The sequence below is a fragment of the Diaphorina citri genome, unplaced genomic scaffold, assembly GCF_000475195.1.
Source record: "Diaphorina citri unplaced genomic scaffold, Diaci psyllid genome assembly version 1.1 scaffold144, whole genome shotgun sequence".
Classification (NCBI taxonomy): domain Eukaryota; kingdom Metazoa; phylum Arthropoda; class Insecta; order Hemiptera; family Psyllidae; genus Diaphorina; species Diaphorina citri.
The window spans coordinates 39234-58921 of record NW_007377581.1 but is presented as its reverse complement, the minus strand read 5'-3'; the positions used below and the strand labels follow the sequence as shown (position 1 = coordinate 58921).

The following is a 19688-nucleotide window of genomic DNA, read 5'->3' as shown; positions in this document are numbered from 1 at the left end:
AAAGGTGTGTCCACACATCGTCGACCGGCGTCGACTAACACGTCCACACTGCCTCGACAACATAGATTCACCTCGTCGATCCACGGCCGGTCGACCATGTTTGGACACACCTTAAGACAAGTGTTCGAGCCTCTTCTAGGAACCGTGATTTATATTTATAAGAGTGTATCTTTAAAGTTCAACTGGTCCTCGATTAGATAAAGATCATTCCGGACTTCTTCTAGGAACCGTGATTTATATTTATAAGAGTGTATCTTTAAAGTTCAACTGGTCCTCGATTAGATAAAGATCATTCCGGACTTTTCGAAGGGTTCTTTTACCAATAAAGGAGAATAACTCGAGATTTTTCGGCTATTTGTTAAATCTTGGACTTGGAGACTGTCCTAAAAAAATCAATCACATAACTCAAAGTAAAAACGATCGGGTAGGTCTTCTTGTCAGTACGTATATTAATGAAAATACTAGTTTAATTATATTCTTTGCATATGATAACATTACATAGTAAACACGAAGGTATGTATTCGATGTTTGCCTAGGTTTATTCCAGTTGTAAGAAAGTCTTTGTAACTTTTTTACAATTTTCATTCTTATAAAATCTATAATTCCGTGCACATTCGAATACAAACCTAGACAACAAATGGAGAGATACCTATTCATATAGTCTTGAAGATATTGCATTACGTATGGGACGCGAATAAAATTTCAAACGAAATTTATTAACAAAATTTATTAGGGTGTGCCAACTATTTTTTTTATCTTGACTTTTATATTTCCAGACCATTATGGTTCCAGGTTCCAGATGAGTAAAGTCGAAGGGATAAGGTAGCATACAGTGATGAGTGTTGAAAGTCGGATGAATTCAAAGGTTTCACTTGCGAATAAAATTTCAAACGAAATTTATTAACAAAATTTATTAGGGTGTGCCAACTATTTTTTTTATCTTGACTTTTATATTTCCAGACGATTATGGTTCCAGGTTCCAGATGAGTAAAGTCGAAGGGATAAGGTAGCATGCAGTGATGAGTGTTGAAAGTCGGATGAATTCAAAGGTTTCACTCTTTCACATTGTACTGACAAAAATTCATACAGAAATTTAGAAGCTGGGTCAACACGAGGTTAGTAGATTATCCAGTCTGGAAATATATTTGCTGGAGAAAAATGCGAGTTGAAATTTTCGCCAACTTTGGGGGAATTGTACCCGAGGCTTTCTTCATGGAAAGTTACTTCTGAATCTATCGTCAAAGAACTACGATTTATTCGATTCTATGTAGAGAAATGGTTATATCTCCGATCACCTAATCGCAATATCTAAAGAATGCAGTAAAGAATCTACGTTTAACAAGTTTAGAAGTATTTTCAATAAGGGAATCCCCGTTTTATTTTAAATACTTTTTTCCGAACGTCTAAAACATACAAAGTAACCTAGAGCAGTCTTCGCTAATTTTCACCATAGGGCGAATTTCAATTCGTTAAATATATTGTTCTATCGCTGTATTAAGATCGTGGTTCGAGATTTATAATCCCTAGGTTGATTCTAAGCAAAGCATTGGTCCAAACAGGTCCTTTTATTATACCGTTCAGGAATCAAAATATTCCTCTGGGAAAAATTTAATACCGATCAGGTTTCGAACCATCGACCTTTGTGTGGACCACTCGACCATTTTACTCAACGAAGACAACTCTCAACTATGTACGAGTTACGAGTGTAATAAAGTATGACCATCGACCTTTGTGTGGACCACTCGACCATTTTACTCAACGAAGACAACTCTCAACTAAGTACGAGTTACGAGTGTAATAAAGTATTTATAGTTATAGTCTTAGCGGTAAGGTCTAAGAATTAATTATATAAATTTGATATTTACAACAAAATAAATCTTTAGTTTAGTTTAAACAAAACTAATATTGTAAGAGTGTTGAAAATTTGAAAAGACAAGGAGGGCTCGAGAGTATGTTTCTATGCGTATCAATGGAGATACGTGTTTTACTAATTTGTAATTTACTGACGAATTTTACAAATATTGTCACTTCTCAAAATGTACATACGTAAATAGATTAATTCTAGGTAGTCATTCTTCATTTAATCCTACTACCTTTTCTCATTATTATTATTATTATTATTATTATTTTTCACCTGTGAGCGTTCTTGTTCCTTAGCTCAATGTGGTTTCAATCTTCGATTATTTATTTATGAATAGTGAATATGTTCGTAAGATGTAACTTTGACAGAGTCTACATTAGACAATTTGACAGAGCCCTCTGTCTTTTCTCTTTTCTGCATGCTACCTTATCCCTTCGACTTTACTCATCTGGAACCTGGAACCATAATCGTCTGGAAATATAAAAGTCAAGATAAAAAAAATAGTTGGCACACCCTAATAAATTTTGTTAATAAATTTCGTTTGAAATTTTATTCGCGTCCCATACGTAATGCAATATCTTCAAGACTATATGAATAGGTATCTCTCCATTTGTTGTCTAGGTTTGTATTCGAATGTGCACGGAATTATAGATTTTATAAGAATGAAAATTGTAAAAAAGTTACAAAGACTTTCTTACAACTGGAATAAACCTAGGCAAACATCGAATACATACCTTCGTGTTTACTATGTAATGTTATCATATGCAAAGAATATAATTAAACTAGTATTTTCATTAATATACGTACTGACAAGAAGACCTACCCGATCGTTTTTACTTTGAGTTATGTGATTGATTTTTTTAGGACAGTCTCCAAGTCCAAGATTTAACAAATAGCCGAAAAATCTCGAGTTATTCTCCTTTATTGGTAAAAGAACCCTTCGAAAAGTCCGGAATGATCTTTATCTAATCGAGGACCAGTTGAACTTTAAAGATACACTCTTATAAATATAAATCACGGTTCCTAGAAGAGGCTCGAACACTTGTCTTAAGGTGTGTCCAAACATGGTCGACCGGCCGTGGATCGACGAGGTGAATCTATGTTGTCGAGGCAGTGTGGACGTGTTAGTCGACGCCGGTCGACGATGTGTGGACACACCTTTAGATAAAATGAAGATTAAATTACATACATTTAAAAGAGGAAAGATCAAGCAAGCTTCATTTCTGGAAAAATTGGTTTCTCTATGTGCAGTAGGTGTGGAGCTATAGGGCATTCGGAACTTTATTATCGTACCTCGTAGGTAGATAGATATAAACTTGAGCCATTGTTCAATACCAACTCTATAAATAGGTAATCAAATCACGGTTTTTCATATGTGCTTTTGTTTGTTCCAAGGCGATAGAGAAGAACCGCACAGTGTCCGAATGTTGCTCAGGATATGTAGAAATCAACGCGGAATGTGTACCAGAGTGTCCGCCCAATCAACCTTGCCCCAATATGAAATGTCAGGACACCAAACACTGCATCTGCCTCGCAGGATACACAGGACTTCATTGCAACACGAGTGAGTAAATATTAAGCTGATAAGAACAGATACTACACTTTGATCTTAGCCAAAAGGCCGAGAAGCGATTAGGTCAGTGATTCCCAAACTGGGGTCGACGGCCCCCACAGTAAAGGGGCCGCGGAGCGTACAATTAAAAGAAGGGGCCAGCCGTGTAGAAAAAAGTTTGCGAACCGCTGGTATAGGTATTTGATTAAGTAAATATTATGTATGTTCTTGCTGTAAGTATGTGATATCAATATCTAATCAGGTCGCAATGACTTAGTGCTTAAATAACCGATGATCCGACTTATACCAATGGTGACAGCTTGATTTTAGACATATACCTGAGTTTAGAGCTAGAGTCAAAAGTTAATTTACTACGATAGAACAGAGGTCTGATCTTGTGTGATGGATTTATTTAGAAACTTTGTCTTTCAGATTCATCTGGAAACCAGCGTCCAGCGGACGGGTTTTGTAGATTTGTGAGTCCTCACTCTATGCAACTACTTGCTGGTAAGTACCAAGACAATAGCGGTACTTTTATTTCATAATAACTTCAAATTTCTCGCTTAGAATACTGAATTGCTGTCACAAATAAACCAAGTACAACCATTTTAAAGTTTGTATGATTACCTACACTAGTTGTTCTGTGAACTGTAGACCTCACTCAGACTCTTTTGCTCAAGCTGAGACGACTGTACGTATGAATTACATGAAAACACTCAATATAGCATGAATGTAAATAAAAAAGGTACGGAGAGACCAAGATTTTTTTTTACAAGTAATAATAAAACTAGTGGTTGGCCCGTCCTTTGTACGGGACCACCACACACACAGCACACCCATCATACACACCAAATCAACCACAAACACACCAAATCCACCACCACACAGCGTAATAGGCATAACTTTGAACCGCCGCCATTTTGAATCAGGATAGAATGTGGCAATTTTAACCGTTTTTTCGTGAAAAGAGGACAACCAAAGGTCTATTTAGCGTGACAGACAGACATTCACACATACATACAGACAGACATACACACATACATACTTACATACAGACAGACAGAAATTTTTCTAATGTGATTTTTGGAATCGTGGATGCATAAGGAGTAAGAATAACTAAAAATTTCCCGATTCTAAGCAATGTACAGACAAATAATCTACAATTTTATTTATATAGATAATCATCTTGCGATTTCCATTGAGGGTATTTTAAATGGTAGGTATAATGGAAAAAATGTGATACATATAATTGTGTCCAGAGTGTAAAATAAAGCTAATTTAATACCTACTAGATAATCATCTTGCGATTTCCATTGAGGGTATTTTAAATGGTAGGTATAATGGAAAAAATGTGATACATATAATTGTGTCCAGAGTATAAAATAAAGCTAATTTAATACCTAATGATAAATAAATAATATTAAATAGGAAAGAAAGATTCACTTTGAAGAAAATCAAAGGAAAGTAAATGTAAATATGTTTCATGTAGACTTCATAATGATGATACAGCATTAGGTATAAAACAAATGGTGAGCAAAAAAAGGTATTTATAAATAATGTGACCTACTTGCATAAAAAAAGAAAGTTAAAAATTAATCCCCTAAAATAGAGACATGTTCATTCACCTGGCAAAATTGGTCATCATTTGTCACCATTGTTCACGATTTCCTTGCTGCTAACTTCAGCTTTTTTTCGAATTTCGGGTCCAAATTGTATTGATCTAGTTCAAACACAAGAGATTAATGGTGCCTCTCACAGACGATTGGTATACATACTTCTCAAGGATGATCATAAGGGGTCGAGTGGATTGGGACACATCACATGCCTTTAGGCACACTCCATTTGTCAAGGGTACAGGAGGAAGAAAGGAAAGAACCTAAAGAACAAAGAACCAATAACAGCTAAAGAAGTCAAAGAAATCTGCCCTAAAAGAACTTCTTATGAAGTCTAGGACTCTTTTAAGTAACCAAAGAGAGTCACACACAAAAGATCTAATCAGGTCGCAATGACTTAGTGCTTAAATAACCGATGATCCGACTTATACCAATGGTGACAGCTTGATTTTAGACATATACCTACCTGAGTTTAGAGCTAGAGTCAAAAGTTAATTAACTACGATAGAACAGAGGTCTGATCTTGTGTGATGGATTTATTTAGAAACTTTGTCTTTCAGATTCATCTGGAAACCAGCGTCCAGCGGACGGGTTTTGTAGATTTGTGAGTCCTCACTCTATGCAACTACTTGCTGGTAAGTACCAAGACAATAGCGGTACTTTTATTTCATAATAACTTCAAATTTCTCGCTTAGAATACTGAATTGCTGTCACAAATAAACCAAGTACAACCATTTTAAAGTTTGTATGATTACCTACACTAGTTGTTCTGTGAACTGTAGACCTCACTCAGACTCTTTTGCTCAAGCTGAGACGACTGTACGTATGAATTACATGAAAACACTCAATATAGCATGAATGTAAATAAAAAAGGTACGGAGAGACCAAGATTTTTTTTTACAAGTAATAATAAAACTAGTGGTTGGCCCGTCCTTTGTACGGGACCACCACACACACAGCACACCCATCATACACACCAAATCAACCACAAACACACCAAATCCACCACCACACAGCGTAATAGGCATAACTTTGAACCGCCGCCATTTTGAATCAGGATAGAATGTGGCAATTTTAACCGTTTTTTCGTGAAAAGAGGACAACCAAAGGTCTATTTAGCGTGACAGACAGACATTCACACATACATACAGACAGACATACACACATACATACTTACATACAGACAGACAGAAATTTTTCTAATGTGATTTTTGGAATCGTGGATGCATAAGGAGTAAGAATAACTAAAAATTTCACGATTCTAAGCAATGTACAGACAAATCTACAATTTTATTTATATAGATATGTAGGTATAATATATTATGTAGCTCAATTTACATTCTTAATTTTGTCTAAAGAGGATTAGTATACGAACATTGGTGATCGTAAACTTGAGAATCACAACTGTAGATTTTCTCAGAATACATTTTAAAGCTAAATTTAATACCTAATGATAAATAATAATATTAAAATAGGAAAGAAAGATTCACTTTGAAGAAAATCAAAGGAAAGTAAATGTAAATATGTTTCATGTAGACTTCATAATGATGATACAGCATTAGGTATAAAACAAATGGTGAGCAAAAAAAAGGTATTTATAAATAATGTGACCTACTTGCATAAAAAAAGAAAGTTTAAAAAATTAATCCCCTAAAATAGAGACATGTTTCATTCACCTGGCAAAATTGGTCATATCATTTGTTCACCATTGGTTTCACGGATTTCCTTGCTGCTAACTTCAGCTTTTTTTCGAATTTCGGGTCCAAATTGTATTGATCTAGTTCAAACACAAGAGATTTGAAGAAATGGTTCTTCAGGGATTGCCATGTTCTTCCATGTACTGCATTGGCTCCCTCCATTTCCTTCCAGAATACGTTGCCTTTGATTGTATGTAACCATGAGGCATTTTTCAAGAGGTACTTTATCATGTTGACTTTCTCATAACTGAGATAAGGTATACGGCTAGACGTAGGTCTACAAGTGCTAGAAGATGGAGTTTGAACACTACAACTACTTCTCAGTTTGCTTTGAGATAAGAAGTCCTGCACTGATGGCTCTTTCTGTTTGGAATTTACTTGACTAGGTTTCACTTGATTAAAAGAAATATCTTCATCAGAACTTTCGGAATCAGATGTAGTAGAAAGAATTTTAGATGTTCTATTTGTACTGCGGCCTGGTATTGGTTTGTCATTTCTAAAATACCTTGATTTCAATGTTTCAAAAGGATTAAACTCAGATAGCTCACTATTATCTAGAGACTCCTCACTTGGTCCTGGTATAGTATCGTCAATAATGAGTTTACTAGTTTTTTTGGTACCTTTCTTTGGCCTTGTGACAATTCTATTTCTACTACTATCAGAACTGTCAGATTCAGAGTTAAGCCTCCTTTTGTTGGAACGTCTATTTCCAGTGGTATTACTACAAGAACGAATAGGTTCATCATCACTCTTTGAGCAGTCACTCAGTTTCCTTTTCTTTTTGAGTTCAGAGGGAATGTTTGGTTTAGTGCATTGCTTTACAATACCATTATCATCTTTGGTTCCACTGCTACCAAGAAGCCCTGCTAGACAACTTGGTTTTCTAAGAGGTTTTCCAATGATTTCACCTGCATCACTTCTAACTGTGGCCGAATCCAAACGCTTTCTGTCCCTACATACTTTCTTTTGTGAAGAAGTACTTTCTTTCGGACTAGAGTCCGTCACACTTCTCTTCTTTGATACTTTCTGTGAAGAAAATAAATCTTCTCTGACTTTCAATGACAGTGGAGGTGTTTCATGTGAGATAGAATCATAGCTTTCTCCACTTTTTTCTTTCCTGTGTTTATCTCCATATTTTTCTTTCAAATGTTTGCAGAAATACTGGGGGACATTGTAGTTTTCTGTACAATGCACAAGAGAGGAAAAAAAGTTTGCCTTGTAGAAATTACCAGGTTTTCCATTAAAATCTTCTCTTACACTTATTTGTTCCCATATTTCATCTTTGTTGAAATCCACCAGCTCAAAACTATGAAAAGCAAGGAACATCAATAGCTTTTCTTTATCTGAATCAGACAAAGGTTCAAAGTCTTCAATTCTTTTAGGACTTTTATGAACATCTGATTGTTCTGCCTTTTCTTCATCTGTGCCACCCAAACATTGAGACTCTACCAATTCACAGGGTGGAATAGGTACTGAAGAACTTTTATCAGCAGTTTTATGTTGTGAATCTTGAATAATTTCAACCGAATTCTTATTGGATGAATCTGGTGACTCTTGTTCCTGGGGTATCTCTTTTCCTTTATTTGGTTGGGATAAAATATCTGGTGACTCTTGTTCTTGGGGTATCTCTTTTCCTTTATTTGGTTGGGATAAAATATCTGGTGACTCTTGTTCTTGGGGTATCTCTTTTCTGGACATTGTAGTTTTCTGTACAATGCACAAGAGAGGAAAAAAAGTTTGCCTTGTAGAAATTACCAGGTTTTCCATTAAAATCTTCTCTTACACTTATTTGTTCCCATATTTCATCTTTGTTTTTCCTTTATGTGGTTGGGATAAAATATCTTCCCAAACCATCTGTGTGTTTAGCATAGGTTCTGAGTCATTCCCACTGGACACTGGGTTATTTTCTACATCTTGACTAGTTGTAAGAGTTTGAGTATCACCCCATCCACTTGTTTTGTTATTACTAGATTTTCCAGCTGCATCAGGAATATCATCAGTTCTAGAAGTATCAACATTTTCTAATTCTATAGACTCTCTAGAATGATTCTGAGCTGACTCGAAAATATCATCTACACTCTTACTTCTTCTTTTGCCAGGCCTTTGACAAGTTATTTTAAATGAACCCATGTTGAAGCTAATTATTGGTTCAGACAGTGATTGAGTCCTTAGAATAGTTTGATTGTTTTTCTTACACACTCCACCCTCATATTGTGACTTGTTTGTTATTTTAAATGAACCCATGTTGAAGCTAATTATTGGTTCAGACAGTGATTGAGTCCTTAGAATAGTTTGATTGTTTTTCTTACACATTCCACCCTCATATTTTGACTTGTTAGTTTCAGAAGGTTGAGAGGAAGTCCTAAAGCTAAATGGTTTTCCACATAAAATTATTGGTTCAGAAGAGCTTCTCGTCACACATCTCTCATTGCTATTAGATTTGTGTGAATCATTTTCTTTTGGTTTTGGGATTGTTTTAATTATATCCATAATGTTGAATTTCTCAACATTCACTATCTGAAAAGAATAAGAAAAGAAGATTAGGTAGGTAATTAAATCAACCATCATCTGGTAAAAAATACCAGGTGGTAGTTATAAACAAGGCTAGGCTCACAAGTGCTAGTTTTTTTTTACACAGTTTGGCATTGACATGGTAGGTACCATGCCAACTTGAAAACCCCAGATCAGGTCCAACAATAAAAATCGAAAAATCCTAGATACGGTCCACAGCATTATGACCATGCCATCTTGAAAAACCCAGTTGTGGTCAGTGGCATGGTAGGCATGTGTCACTATGTTTCCCTCCATTTTTTTCTATTTCTATCCATTTTAAAGTCAACCAATCAAAAAATGACTTATACCATTTGATTCTGCTCAGTATTTTCTATCAAATAACACCAAATTCACACTTGTAAACAGAACTTGTCAGCCATTACATGGATACATGGATGCTCTTCACACTCAACCTTTGCTATTTCGGTACTTGTGCAGAAGTCACGTCCATGGAATATTGCTACCAAAGGAACTGGCAGAAACAAGCATCAGTGACCAGTGTTATTTTGTGTGAATCATTTTCTTTTGGTTTTGGGATTGTTTTAATTATATCCATAATGTTGAATTTCTCAACATTCACTATCTGAAAAGAAGAATAAGAAAAGAAGATTAGGTAGGTAATTAAATTAACCATCACCTGGTAAAAAATACCAGGTGGTAGTTATAAACAAGGCTAGGCTCACAAGTGCTAGTTTTTTTTTTACACAGTTTGGCATTGACACGGTAGGTACCATGCCAACTTCAAAACCCCAGATCAGGTTATATTAGGGTTAGGTTAAACGCAAGAAGGAGTTTTCACAATTAGAGCAGTGATTTGTGTTATTATAGGGTTAGGTTAAATACAAAAAGGAGCTTTTCTTTTCCACGGATGTGACTTCTGCATAATTACCGCTATTTCTTTAGCAAGGGAAATTTCAGGCTGTTATCCTCCCTATTTAATGTCCCCCAGCCAGGCTAAACTGGTCTACTCCCTGTTTAAGGTCCCCCAGCCAGACCATCTTGATCAAAGTGAATTCAAAGTTTTACCCTTTTTACATGGTTTTTCTGCTCCAAATGATGAAAAGGTGATATGGATGATCTTGGCACAAACCTACTTACTTATTTCGATTCCTGTAAAATTGGGACCAACGTATAAACCTAACCACTTTTTGCAGGTTTGTCTTTCAGATCCAGATTCCAGAGATTCACACCAAAAACAGTTAAACAGTACACAGACGGTTGACGGTCAGTTGCAAAAAATAAAAAAATAAATTTCAACGAAAATTTGAAATTTACCGCTCAAAATTTTAAACAAAACAGTGTTGCCGTTCTTCGCGCCAAATTTAAAATTGTTCACCCTATTTTATTACCCTAAAAATAGGATAATAAATAAATAAGCCTGCAGGGGATTCAGGGGAACGCACCAGTGCCACAAGTTCCCGATGAATGACTGAAGCAACGTTGCGTGTGGTTGCTGTCTGGATGGAGTTCTTGTCTATTATGTTTAGGCTATTAACCCTACTCCATGTTTACCGTATACCCGAAGACCTAAGTACATAGATTTTTTTTTTAAATCATAATCGTTTTTATTTCGTAGCAATGAAACAACTGCTACATACAGGGTGGTTCGTGATTTGCGAACCAGGCTTATATCTCAGAAACGGCTGGAAATTAAGGAATGAAATAAACGGCATCATGTAGATGAAATTTTGATGATTAAAATGGCATTTTTTAAATTTGCAATGTTTTTTGCAAAACGGCCCATTTTTTGCCAAATATAGGTTACTATTATGGGAACCCCCATTTTTTATTTAATTTTTGGAATCAGCATAAAATTTTAATTGAAAAAATGTATTCACTCGAAAAAATTTGCTATACAAAAATTCTGTACACTGTGAGAAAGAAGAACAATTTCTTAATTCTTTCTTTAGTTTTTGTATTATTTACTTAACAATTTCAACAACAATCAACAACAACAAACAAATTTATAAAACAAATTTATTTATAAACAAAATGAGATCCATTTGTTTGTACACAGTAACCAGTAACGCATTCTTCGCTCTAACTCAGGACCAACTGCGTTGGTTATCATATCTGGGGTCACTGACGCACACAAAATCACGATTTGTGCAAATTTTTGTAAAGCAAATTTTTTCGAGTGAATACATTTTTTCAATTAAAATTTTATGCTGATTCCAAAAATTAAATAAAAAATGGGGGTTCCCATAAAAGTGACCTATATTTGGCAAAAAATGGGCCGTTTTGCAAAAAAAAATGCGACCTAGCGCTTAGAGGCCCGCTACCCTCCAAGCCCAAAAAGCTTTGGTTCACTGTGAATCTCCTTTCCAAGTTTTGTATTTTATTGTAAATATACCAACGAGTATGACTAGTAATAAATTTATTATAAATATAATTAAGTATTATGTAGTACTTTGTTTTGTACTCTCGAGCTGTTTGTGTTATTTTGTCTAAAAGAACGGACGTTTATTACCTACCTACTTGACTACTTGTACTAGTATAAGTATAATGGCTAATTGACTAGTTTAAATGTTACGTACATACAAGATTGTTATTTATTTGTGTAAACCAATCTGAACAGGATCGTAAAGAGAACCTGAAGTGACTCCTTAATGTTTTGATTGGGTGGTGAAAAAAGGAACTAGAAAATTTGCCAGGTTTAACTCCACTGAAAAAAAGAAAGTAGGTAAAAAAAAAAATATCTATACTCAATAGATTTTTCATAAAATACTCATTATTTTGATCTTTTGACTGTGTGACTTTGGAAAAAGTCTGGAATTTATTAGTAATAAAATACTACTTTAAGTAGGTACCAGGTACCTATGTAATTATTTTGAAGTTTAAATAAAGCAGACCTACGACTAGCTCCGAGTAAACAATTCTCAGATAAATAATCAATGACAATTTGCTGTCGATATTATTGCTATCAATTAAGTAATCTTAAAACTTCATTATTTTTACAAAGCAACATTTAGTTTATTGCTATGAAGTACAATACTTTTACGGCTTGGGAAATTTCTTTAATAGATGAAAACTATCTACGAAATACGCGCCTTTTAATCAGAAAGTCCCCGATTTCAATGCCCTTAAAGCAGGGGGAAAATGTACTCATGTTCAACCACAATATCTGGAATACACTGATACTCTTGTGAGGACATAATAAAATCATAATGTTAATCAACGTTCACACTTGGTCGACGAGCGTCGAGTGTACGCTGCTTTAGAAATGCTCTCATTTAGTCTAAAAATATCTACTACAAGAGATATCCCTCCAAGGCGACTGCTCAGCATATCACAGAGTATTATGTGGTCTAAATACTTTTGTACTGACTTCTCATATAAAGCAATAGTGAAAAGGGCTTAATTACAAGGTTGAAATGAGATAAATTCGTCCTTTTACCTTAGAACCTTAAATCTGAAGTGTACTAATTTTGTCAAATTTTCAAACTACATATTAGCACATTTTCCATGTCTCGGTTAGGATTCGAACCCGTGCCGCTTACCAGGCGAACACTCTGACCACTACGCTACCGAGGCACGCTGTTGAGTGTTTCACCGCCGTTTTATTTCGTAGAAATGAAACAACTGCTACATTAGACGCATGTGGTCTGTGTCGAAGCATGCCCATCCCGTAGTATGTCTCTCATCAGACTGACTTTGAAGTTTCCAGTTCCAGACGACTTCTTATAGCCGTCTTTAGGGTGCTGATTCAGGGATTTAAAATCGTCGGAATATATTTACGAAGAGGATCTGTTTCGCCGTTGTACACTTTTCTGGAAGAAAGTTTCCACGAGATTCGGAAGGCCTGGATCGTCGCAGATAAACTTGTGTCCATAGTGTTTGTCTGCGTCGTAGGATTGCATCTGAATGGATTCGTTATCGTTTGTACGTTTCGCGGCTATGTGCTGGTAAAGCTGGGGAAGAACAATAGAAAGTTAATAGTCTAGAATTTGCCGGATGAAGGCGGGGCTTGGCAAGTTGATAGAGGGAATTGTAACAAAGAAGGTCGTCTCGTCCCGGGAGTAAATAAAGGGAGTAATGTTTTCGAGTACCACTTTCGTTTTCTCAGGGTGTGTCCGGTTGGGTGGAAGAGCTCACTAAGTGAGAATCCTGCCATTAAAGATGACCTTCCTTGTTACAATCCCTTTCTATTAATAGTATAACCATCTCGATGTTTTTTTTTTTCTTACCCTCCCTTATCCACCTTTGTAAACTATCCTAGTTACTAAGGATTTTTATGTCAAATAAAATAAATAAAATAAAGCCTTAAAAAGAAAAAAAATTGTCGACGGCCGTCGATCGATGTGAATATATTGTGAATCGATGTGGATGATCGACGTCGATCGATGTCGACTAGGTTGGAAACAATAAAAAATGCAAAATATAGAACTTTACCCTTAAGCCCAACTTATATGGGACAATCCGATCGTCCTTGGCGTGTAGAATTAATATGGAGGTACTGACGTTCTCCAGGTTCTTATCCGACTCAAACCTGAGACCATTATCGAACATTGGAGTTGTGAAGAAATAGTTGAACCAAGGAAATATGGTGTACATCTGAAATAAGAAAACAATTTTATTGTAAGTTGAATTTTTAACTTTGCGGCCCGCCAACTCTCTACCTTGGTCTCTTGTGGCCCTCGGGTGCGCAAAGGTTGGACAACCCTGTTATAAGATCTAGCCTACAATAAAGGAGAAAAATCAAGCTCGGCAGGGGGGCCCTCGCTCCCCATAAATACGGTCCTGACTATTAGTTCTACGTGCTAATCCCAGCATACTACTATCAAGCTCGGCAGGGGGGCCCTCGCTCCCCATAAATACGGTCCTGACTATTAGTTCTACGTGCTAATCCCAGCATACTACTATCTACAATTCTACAGTCTCTACGGAATTGAAACTTACCCATGTTACCAATTTACCTGTAATGTTATACAACATAACAGGTGTACAAAAAGATTGTCTTGACGGACTACAAAATATCTATGATATAACTATTAATCTCATATTTCCATCACTTTGAAGGTGATCTTTAGAAGCAGACACGTAGGTATTATTAATACCAGCTAAGTTACCTACAAAATCTACATTTTGAGGAAATCTTTGTTATGTGTTACATGTGACCAGCAACGTGACTTTAATGTTCTAGATTTACCCATTATTATTACATTTATTACCTACTTTATTTCATTTAATTGTATTGTCATTGCCTGTCAATCAGGCGTAAAGCCAACCTATTAATAGTTTTTCTGAAATCTGTGGACAATTTTAGGGTGCGTCTTTTTTTTATCTTTTACCCATTATTATTACATTTATTACCTACTTTATTTCATTTAATTGTATTGTCATTGCCTGTCAATCAGGCGTAAAGCCAACCTATGAATAGTTTTTCTGAAATCTGTGGACAATTTTAGGGTGCGTCTTTTTTTTTATCAATTTCAAAGTTTTCCCTAAACAATAGTACTTAGTTAATTAATACTCGCACTATTCTGATTTTATACATAATTAATTACATACCCGGTTCCCAGAGAGTGCCCCCAGATGAAAATACTGCTGTTGGTTTTCTTCTGCGCCCATTTATAGACGGTCAGCAAATCTTGAACCAGACCTAGCTCATCTATAGGGATATCACTGGAATCTCCATAACCTGACGAAGAAAAAGAATATCATGCGTGTATTAGGGGGCTTTTACGTTCCTTTAACAACTGAAATATTCTCACAACGGGGGTTTTATCTTCCATTCAGCAAAAGGCTACCTGCAGTCAGCTCCCATGGCGTAGTGGTCACTGCGCTCGCCTTGCAAGCGGGAGACCCGGGTTCGATTTCGGGCGGGGTCAAGAAATTTGTATAATGCAAATGATTGATTCTGTGACTGGCTGTTGTGGGGCCCACTCAGCCTCGTGGGGAAAATGAGTAGCTATGACATATAAATGCGCACAGCGACCGGTGCCAGCATGGTAGGATTTTAGGATTATTGAGATATTGGGAAAATCCTACAATGCTGCAGTGAGCACCAAAGTTATGATATAATAACACAAAGAAACTTCATTTACATTTACAAAAGGCTACCTGCCTATTCACATTAACCTCACCCAGGCCGAGTGGGGGGCCGGGAAAAACCATTGCCCAGATGGTCACCCATCTGTATACTAACCACACGCAACATTGCTTAACATTCGTTATCCATTGGGAACTGGTGCAGCCAGCTATGCCTGCTAAACTCAAACAATTATTAATCCCTCGGAGAGCCAGCCTGGTTAGCTTGGTTGACAGCGCGTCTGCCTTGTGAGCACTAGGCCGCGGGTTCGATTCCCGCCCGGGCCGGATTTTATCCTGAACGGATAATGTTCGTTCTCGGAATGGCTGGCTTTCTCCTATCCTGTCTTTCTTCTCTCTTTGCTTTCGGGACGATAAGACCCTATCAAACTTTTGGGTTGGATGGCAGAGACTGCCTAAGGGAATAACCCCGCCTTTTGTTAAATTTGTACTTAATGTATTGTATGAATTTTGAACAATAATGAGTCTATTATTATTAAACCTCTTTAAAAAAAAATCCCTCGGAGACTCAGAAGCAATACGTACCTCGATAGTCGAACGTGATGATGTGAAAGTCTGTCTTCTGTAACACGTGGTACAGCTGTACCCGATGTCCCGCCCCTCTGTGTCCAGAATTACCGTGAGCGTACACAATCACCGGACGCCCATTCTGCAACCAGGAGTCCCACTGAGCTTCTACGTTTTCATTGGAGAGGATGGTCTGGTTCGCCTCCGCTATGAGTGAGGCAGGTAAGATATGCCTGAAGAACATGGAGGAATTTCTATCAATATTAATAAGGCCCCAAAGACACCCATATTTGGACAAGAGCATTTATTTAAAGTAAACTGCAAAAGATACCAAATTGGTATTATAGTTCAGTCATCTAATACAAAGTAAATAATTGTTCGAAAAATCTAAATAAATGAACGGGATAGAATGAAAAATTGAGGTCTAGAGAGAGAAATAATTTATTGAGCTGCCCAGCATCTGGGTTGCCATATGACACAGCATACAACTCTAACAGACATGTCACATTAAAATTAAATTGAAAAGATTAAAAAATTAAAAAGAAAAAAAAAAAAAAAAAAATGGATAAATTGGGGTAAGGGGGGGGGGTAAAATTAAAAAAATAAAAAAAAAAAAAAAAAAAAAAAAAAAAAAAAAAAAAAACATGGATAAATTGGTGTAAGTGGTGGTGGTAACGGTGGTGGTAATTGGTTTTAGTTCATAGGTATGTAATTTGATTAAAGTTTCTATTACAAGACCATTAATTATTCATCATCAACTGAATTAAGTGGGTGTGCAACTGTAATTGTGCATCCGAACGGGACCACAAGTATTCTCTTAATTTTTTTACATTCACCTTTTTGACATAAAAAGTTCTGTAGACGTATTCCTACATTAAATAGGATGTATAGTTCTTACCACGCTCCAATTTTCACTTTGCCATCAGTGATGTAGAAATTCCTTGTCCCCTCCAGTCCAACCTCTGTGGGCTTTGTCAAGTTCAAATTTGGCGGCCATTTTACTGGAAAATAAATATGAAATATATAGCTAATCATATGCAGAGTTAAGAGAGGATGCACAAGATAGAGAAAAGTGGAGAAAGTTGTACTGATACCTGTCCTTGGACAGATTTACAAGTATATATATATATAGCTAAGAAAAATTTGAGAATATTTCGAGTGTTATTATTATTATTATTATGACTATGACTATGACTACTATTATTGTGACTATGACTATGACTTATGACTATGACATTGACTATGACTATGACTAACAACTATGACTATGAATAGAATATATTATTATTATTATTATTATTATTATTATTTATTATTATTATTATTTATTATTAAATATATTTAAACGATTAGATCAAACTTTATTTAGAGAATAAATAGTTACAAATGGTAACATAATGAACATATAAGTACAAAATAAAGTTTGATCGAGGGTGGGTGGAAGTACCTACGTAATATTGTCGGCTAATCACGCTGAGACCGTCTGACAATCGGAAAGTGTGTGACAAAAGAGCTTGAGACCTAGGTCTGACAGACAGTCTGAGAGGCGGCGCTCGGAAGCTTTTCCCGCCACACACGTTCCGAGGGTCTGTCAAACGGTCTGAGTGCGAGTGGTGGGCATTACACGCAGAAAAAAAGCCCTGAAAAACATTGCATAACTTGGCCTGTGATGTTGAGAAATGTGAAGAGTAAGAGTAAGTAAGGTTGTGAAGTTCCTTTCAAAAACGGACCACACTCACAGAACGTTCAATTCCTTGGAACCATTCAGCTTAACTCGATACACAAAAAGCAAAATCTGAGACTTAGCCCTGAAGGGGCTAGACAGCCTTAAAGGATGGGTTAAGCTTCTATGAATTCCTTGGAACCAGACAGAGCAAATGATGTAGTAATGTGTGTGTTAGTCGTGTTACGTATCTTATACCTTACTCACCGAAGTTTAAGAAGAGGAAGAACTTCTGGACTGTGTAGGAATACTTGTAGACAACAGGGACAACTATGAAGACGATAAACAAGATGAGGAAAAAGACCTTGAATAGCACAGAGGTTACTCTGAAATCAAAATAAACAGACCAAGATGTCAAAAATAGGTACCTACTTTTTTAAGTCTTAGCTTAACCAACAGAAAAATCATGCCTTGGCTGGTATTGAATCCGTGTCCTGTTTATAAGGCGAGCGACCTGACAAAAATATCTCTGAGGCAGGTTTTTTTTTGCCTTGTCATTATGACGGTGGCAAAATAACGTATTACTATTGAACATAATTCTTTAATTATGTAGGTACATACCTAATTATGTTTTCTCAAAAATTACATGCATTTCACATACCTACGCTATTATGCATTCATTACCTAATACCTAAATTGAAGTTTTTTTTTACGTTAGTACTTAATGTTCAAGGAGTAAAACTATTATTAGGTATGTTGGCACTCAAGTCAAAATTTTTAGAAATTTTCCATGAGAGGTGTGACAAAAGAGCTTGAGACCTAGGTCTGACAGACAGTCTGAGAGGTGTGACAAAAGAGCTTGAGACCTAGGTCTGACAGATAGTCTGAGAGGTGTGACAAAAGAGCTTGAGACCTAGGTCTGACAGATAGTCTGAGAGGCGGCGCGTTCCGAGGGTCTGTCAAACGGTCTGAGTGCGAGTGGTGGGCATTACACGCAGAAAAAAAGCCCTGAAAAACATTGCATAACTTGGCCTGTGATGTTGAGAAATGTGAAGAGTAAGTAAGGTTGTGAAGTTCCTTTCAAAAACGGACCACACTCACAGAACGTTCAATTCCTTGGAACCATTCAGCTTAACTCGATACACAAAAAGCAAAATCTGAGGCTTAGCCCTGAAGGGGCTAGACAGCCTTAAAGGATGGGTTAAGCTTCTATGAATTCCTTGGAACCAGACAGAGCAAATGATGTAGTAATGTGTGTGTTAGTCGTGTTACGTATCTTAGACCTTACTCACCAAAGTTTAAGAAGAGGAAGAACTTCTGGACAGTGTAGGAATACTTGTAGACAACAGGGACAACTATGAAGACGATAAACAAGATGAGGAAAAAGACCTTGAATAGCACAGAGGTTACTCTGAAATCAAAATAAACAGACCAAGATGTCAAAAATAGGTACCTACTTTTTTCAGTCTTAGCTTAACCAACAGAAAAATCATGCCTTGGCTGGTATTGAATCCGTGTCCTAAATATATACAGTCCTGTTTATAAGGCGAGCGACCTGACAAAAATATCTCTGAGGCAGGCTTTTTTTTGCCTTGTCATTATGACGGTGGCAAAATAACGTATTACTATTGAACATAATTCTTTAGGTACATACCTAATTATGTTTTCTCAAAAATTACACGCATTTCACATACCTACGCTATTATGCATTCATTACCTAATACCTAAATTGAAGTTTTTTTTTTACGTTAGTACTTAATGTTCAAGGAGTAAAACTATTATTAGGTATGTTGGCACTCAAGTCAAAATTTTTAGAAATTTTCCATTCCCACTAAACTATTAGCAGGGTCGTATCCAGGATTTTGTCGAGGGGGGGGGGGGGGAGAGTGCCGAAGCAAGAGTGATTACCGGGGGGTGGATGTTCTAAGGAACAGGGTTGTCCAACCCGCGGGCCCAATGATTTCTGCCGGCCGCGAAAGCCTTGCAAAGGCCCGTGTAGAAAGGCCCCACCTGTGAGTTGAATTTTTAAGCTTTGCGGGCCCGCCAACTCTCTACCTTGGTTCTTGTGGGCCTCGGGGCGCAAAGTTGGGACAACCCTGTTCTAAATCTAGCCTACAATAAAGAGAGAAAATCCAAGCTCGGCCAGGGGGGCCTCTCGCTCCCCCTAATACGGTCTGACTATTAGTTCTAC

General features: G+C 36.6%; 2 protein-coding genes, 2 long non-coding RNA genes and 1 pseudogene across 7 annotated transcripts in view; 1 reads left to right on the top strand and 4 right to left on the bottom strand.

The window, feature by feature from the left end:
* Nucleotides 1-306: 306 nt before the first annotated feature.
* Nucleotides 307-1673, top strand: LOC113465683. Its single transcript, XR_003390310.1, has 2 exons — nucleotides 307-865; nucleotides 1050-1673. It is a non-coding gene; the product is annotated as an uncharacterized LOC113465683 (long non-coding RNA).
* Nucleotides 1341-2271, bottom strand: LOC108251843. The gene is made up of 2 exons (XR_001809382.2): nucleotides 1728-2271; nucleotides 1341-1638 (listed from the first exon to the last, which is right to left on the bottom strand). It is a non-coding gene; the product is annotated as an uncharacterized LOC108251843 (long non-coding RNA).
* Nucleotides 2272-3327: 1056 nt separating this feature from the next.
* Nucleotides 3328-3494, bottom strand: LOC113465687 (annotated as a pseudogene).
* A 1231-nt stretch (nucleotides 3495-4725) lies between these two features.
* LOC103505001 lies at nucleotides 4726-10802 on the bottom strand. 4 transcript variants are annotated; one of them, XM_026820410.1, is made up of 6 exons: nucleotides 10375-10686; nucleotides 9063-9240; nucleotides 8541-8948; nucleotides 6804-8414; nucleotides 5046-5133; nucleotides 4726-4830 (listed from the first exon to the last, which is right to left on the bottom strand). In XM_026820410.1, exons 2-5 carry the CDS (start codon nucleotides 9211-9213, stop codon nucleotides 5072-5074), a joined length of 2232 nt encoding a protein of 743 aa, XP_026676211.1. In that variant the 5' UTR covers nucleotides 9214-9240; nucleotides 10375-10686; the 3' UTR covers nucleotides 4726-4830; nucleotides 5046-5071. The 4 variants fall into 4 exon arrangements, 3 of the variants coding, with proteins under 3 accessions (XP_026676211.1, XP_026676210.1, XP_008467528.2); XM_026820409.1 differs by lacking the exons at nucleotides 4726-4830; nucleotides 5046-5133 and having other exon boundaries at nucleotides 6715-8414; nucleotides 8541-8849; nucleotides 8964-9240; XM_008469306.3 differs by lacking the exons at nucleotides 4726-4830; nucleotides 5046-5133 and having other exon boundaries at nucleotides 6715-8414; nucleotides 8541-8853; nucleotides 8968-9240.
* Nucleotides 10803-12322: 1520 nt separating this feature from the next.
* The window catches only part of LOC103505000 (monoacylglycerol lipase ABHD12), a 9950-nt gene continuing 2584 nt past the window's right edge, over nucleotides 12323-19688 (bottom strand). The window contains exons 2-8 of the mRNA XM_026820404.1: nucleotides 18786-18908; nucleotides 17765-17925; nucleotides 16733-16835; nucleotides 15853-16067; nucleotides 14788-14917; nucleotides 13669-13834; nucleotides 12323-13187 (exon numbers count right to left, since the gene is read on the bottom strand). Of these exons, the coding sequence (XP_026676205.1) occupies nucleotides 13011-13187; nucleotides 13669-13834; nucleotides 14788-14917; nucleotides 15853-16067; nucleotides 16733-16835; nucleotides 17765-17925; nucleotides 18786-18908 (1075 nt within the window). The 3' untranslated portion in view covers nucleotides 12323-13010. The remainder of the gene's footprint in view (nucleotides 13188-13668; nucleotides 13835-14787; nucleotides 14918-15852; nucleotides 16068-16732; nucleotides 16836-17764; nucleotides 17926-18785; nucleotides 18909-19688) is intronic.

Excerpts from the sequence above, each read along its gene's own strand:
- LOC103505001 (XM_026820409.1), bottom strand. The coding sequence starts at position 9,213 with ATGGATATAATTAAAACAATCCCAAAACCAAAAGAAAATGATTCACAC. Across the intron at positions 8,850-8,963 it reads AATAATTAGCTTCAACATGG|GTTCATTTAAAATAACTTGT; the intron begins GTTCATTTAAAA and ends GCTTCAACATGG. Across the intron at positions 8,415-8,540 it reads TTTATCCCAACCACATAAAG|GAAAAGAGATACCCCAAGAA; the intron begins GAAAAACAAAGA and ends CTACAATGTCCA.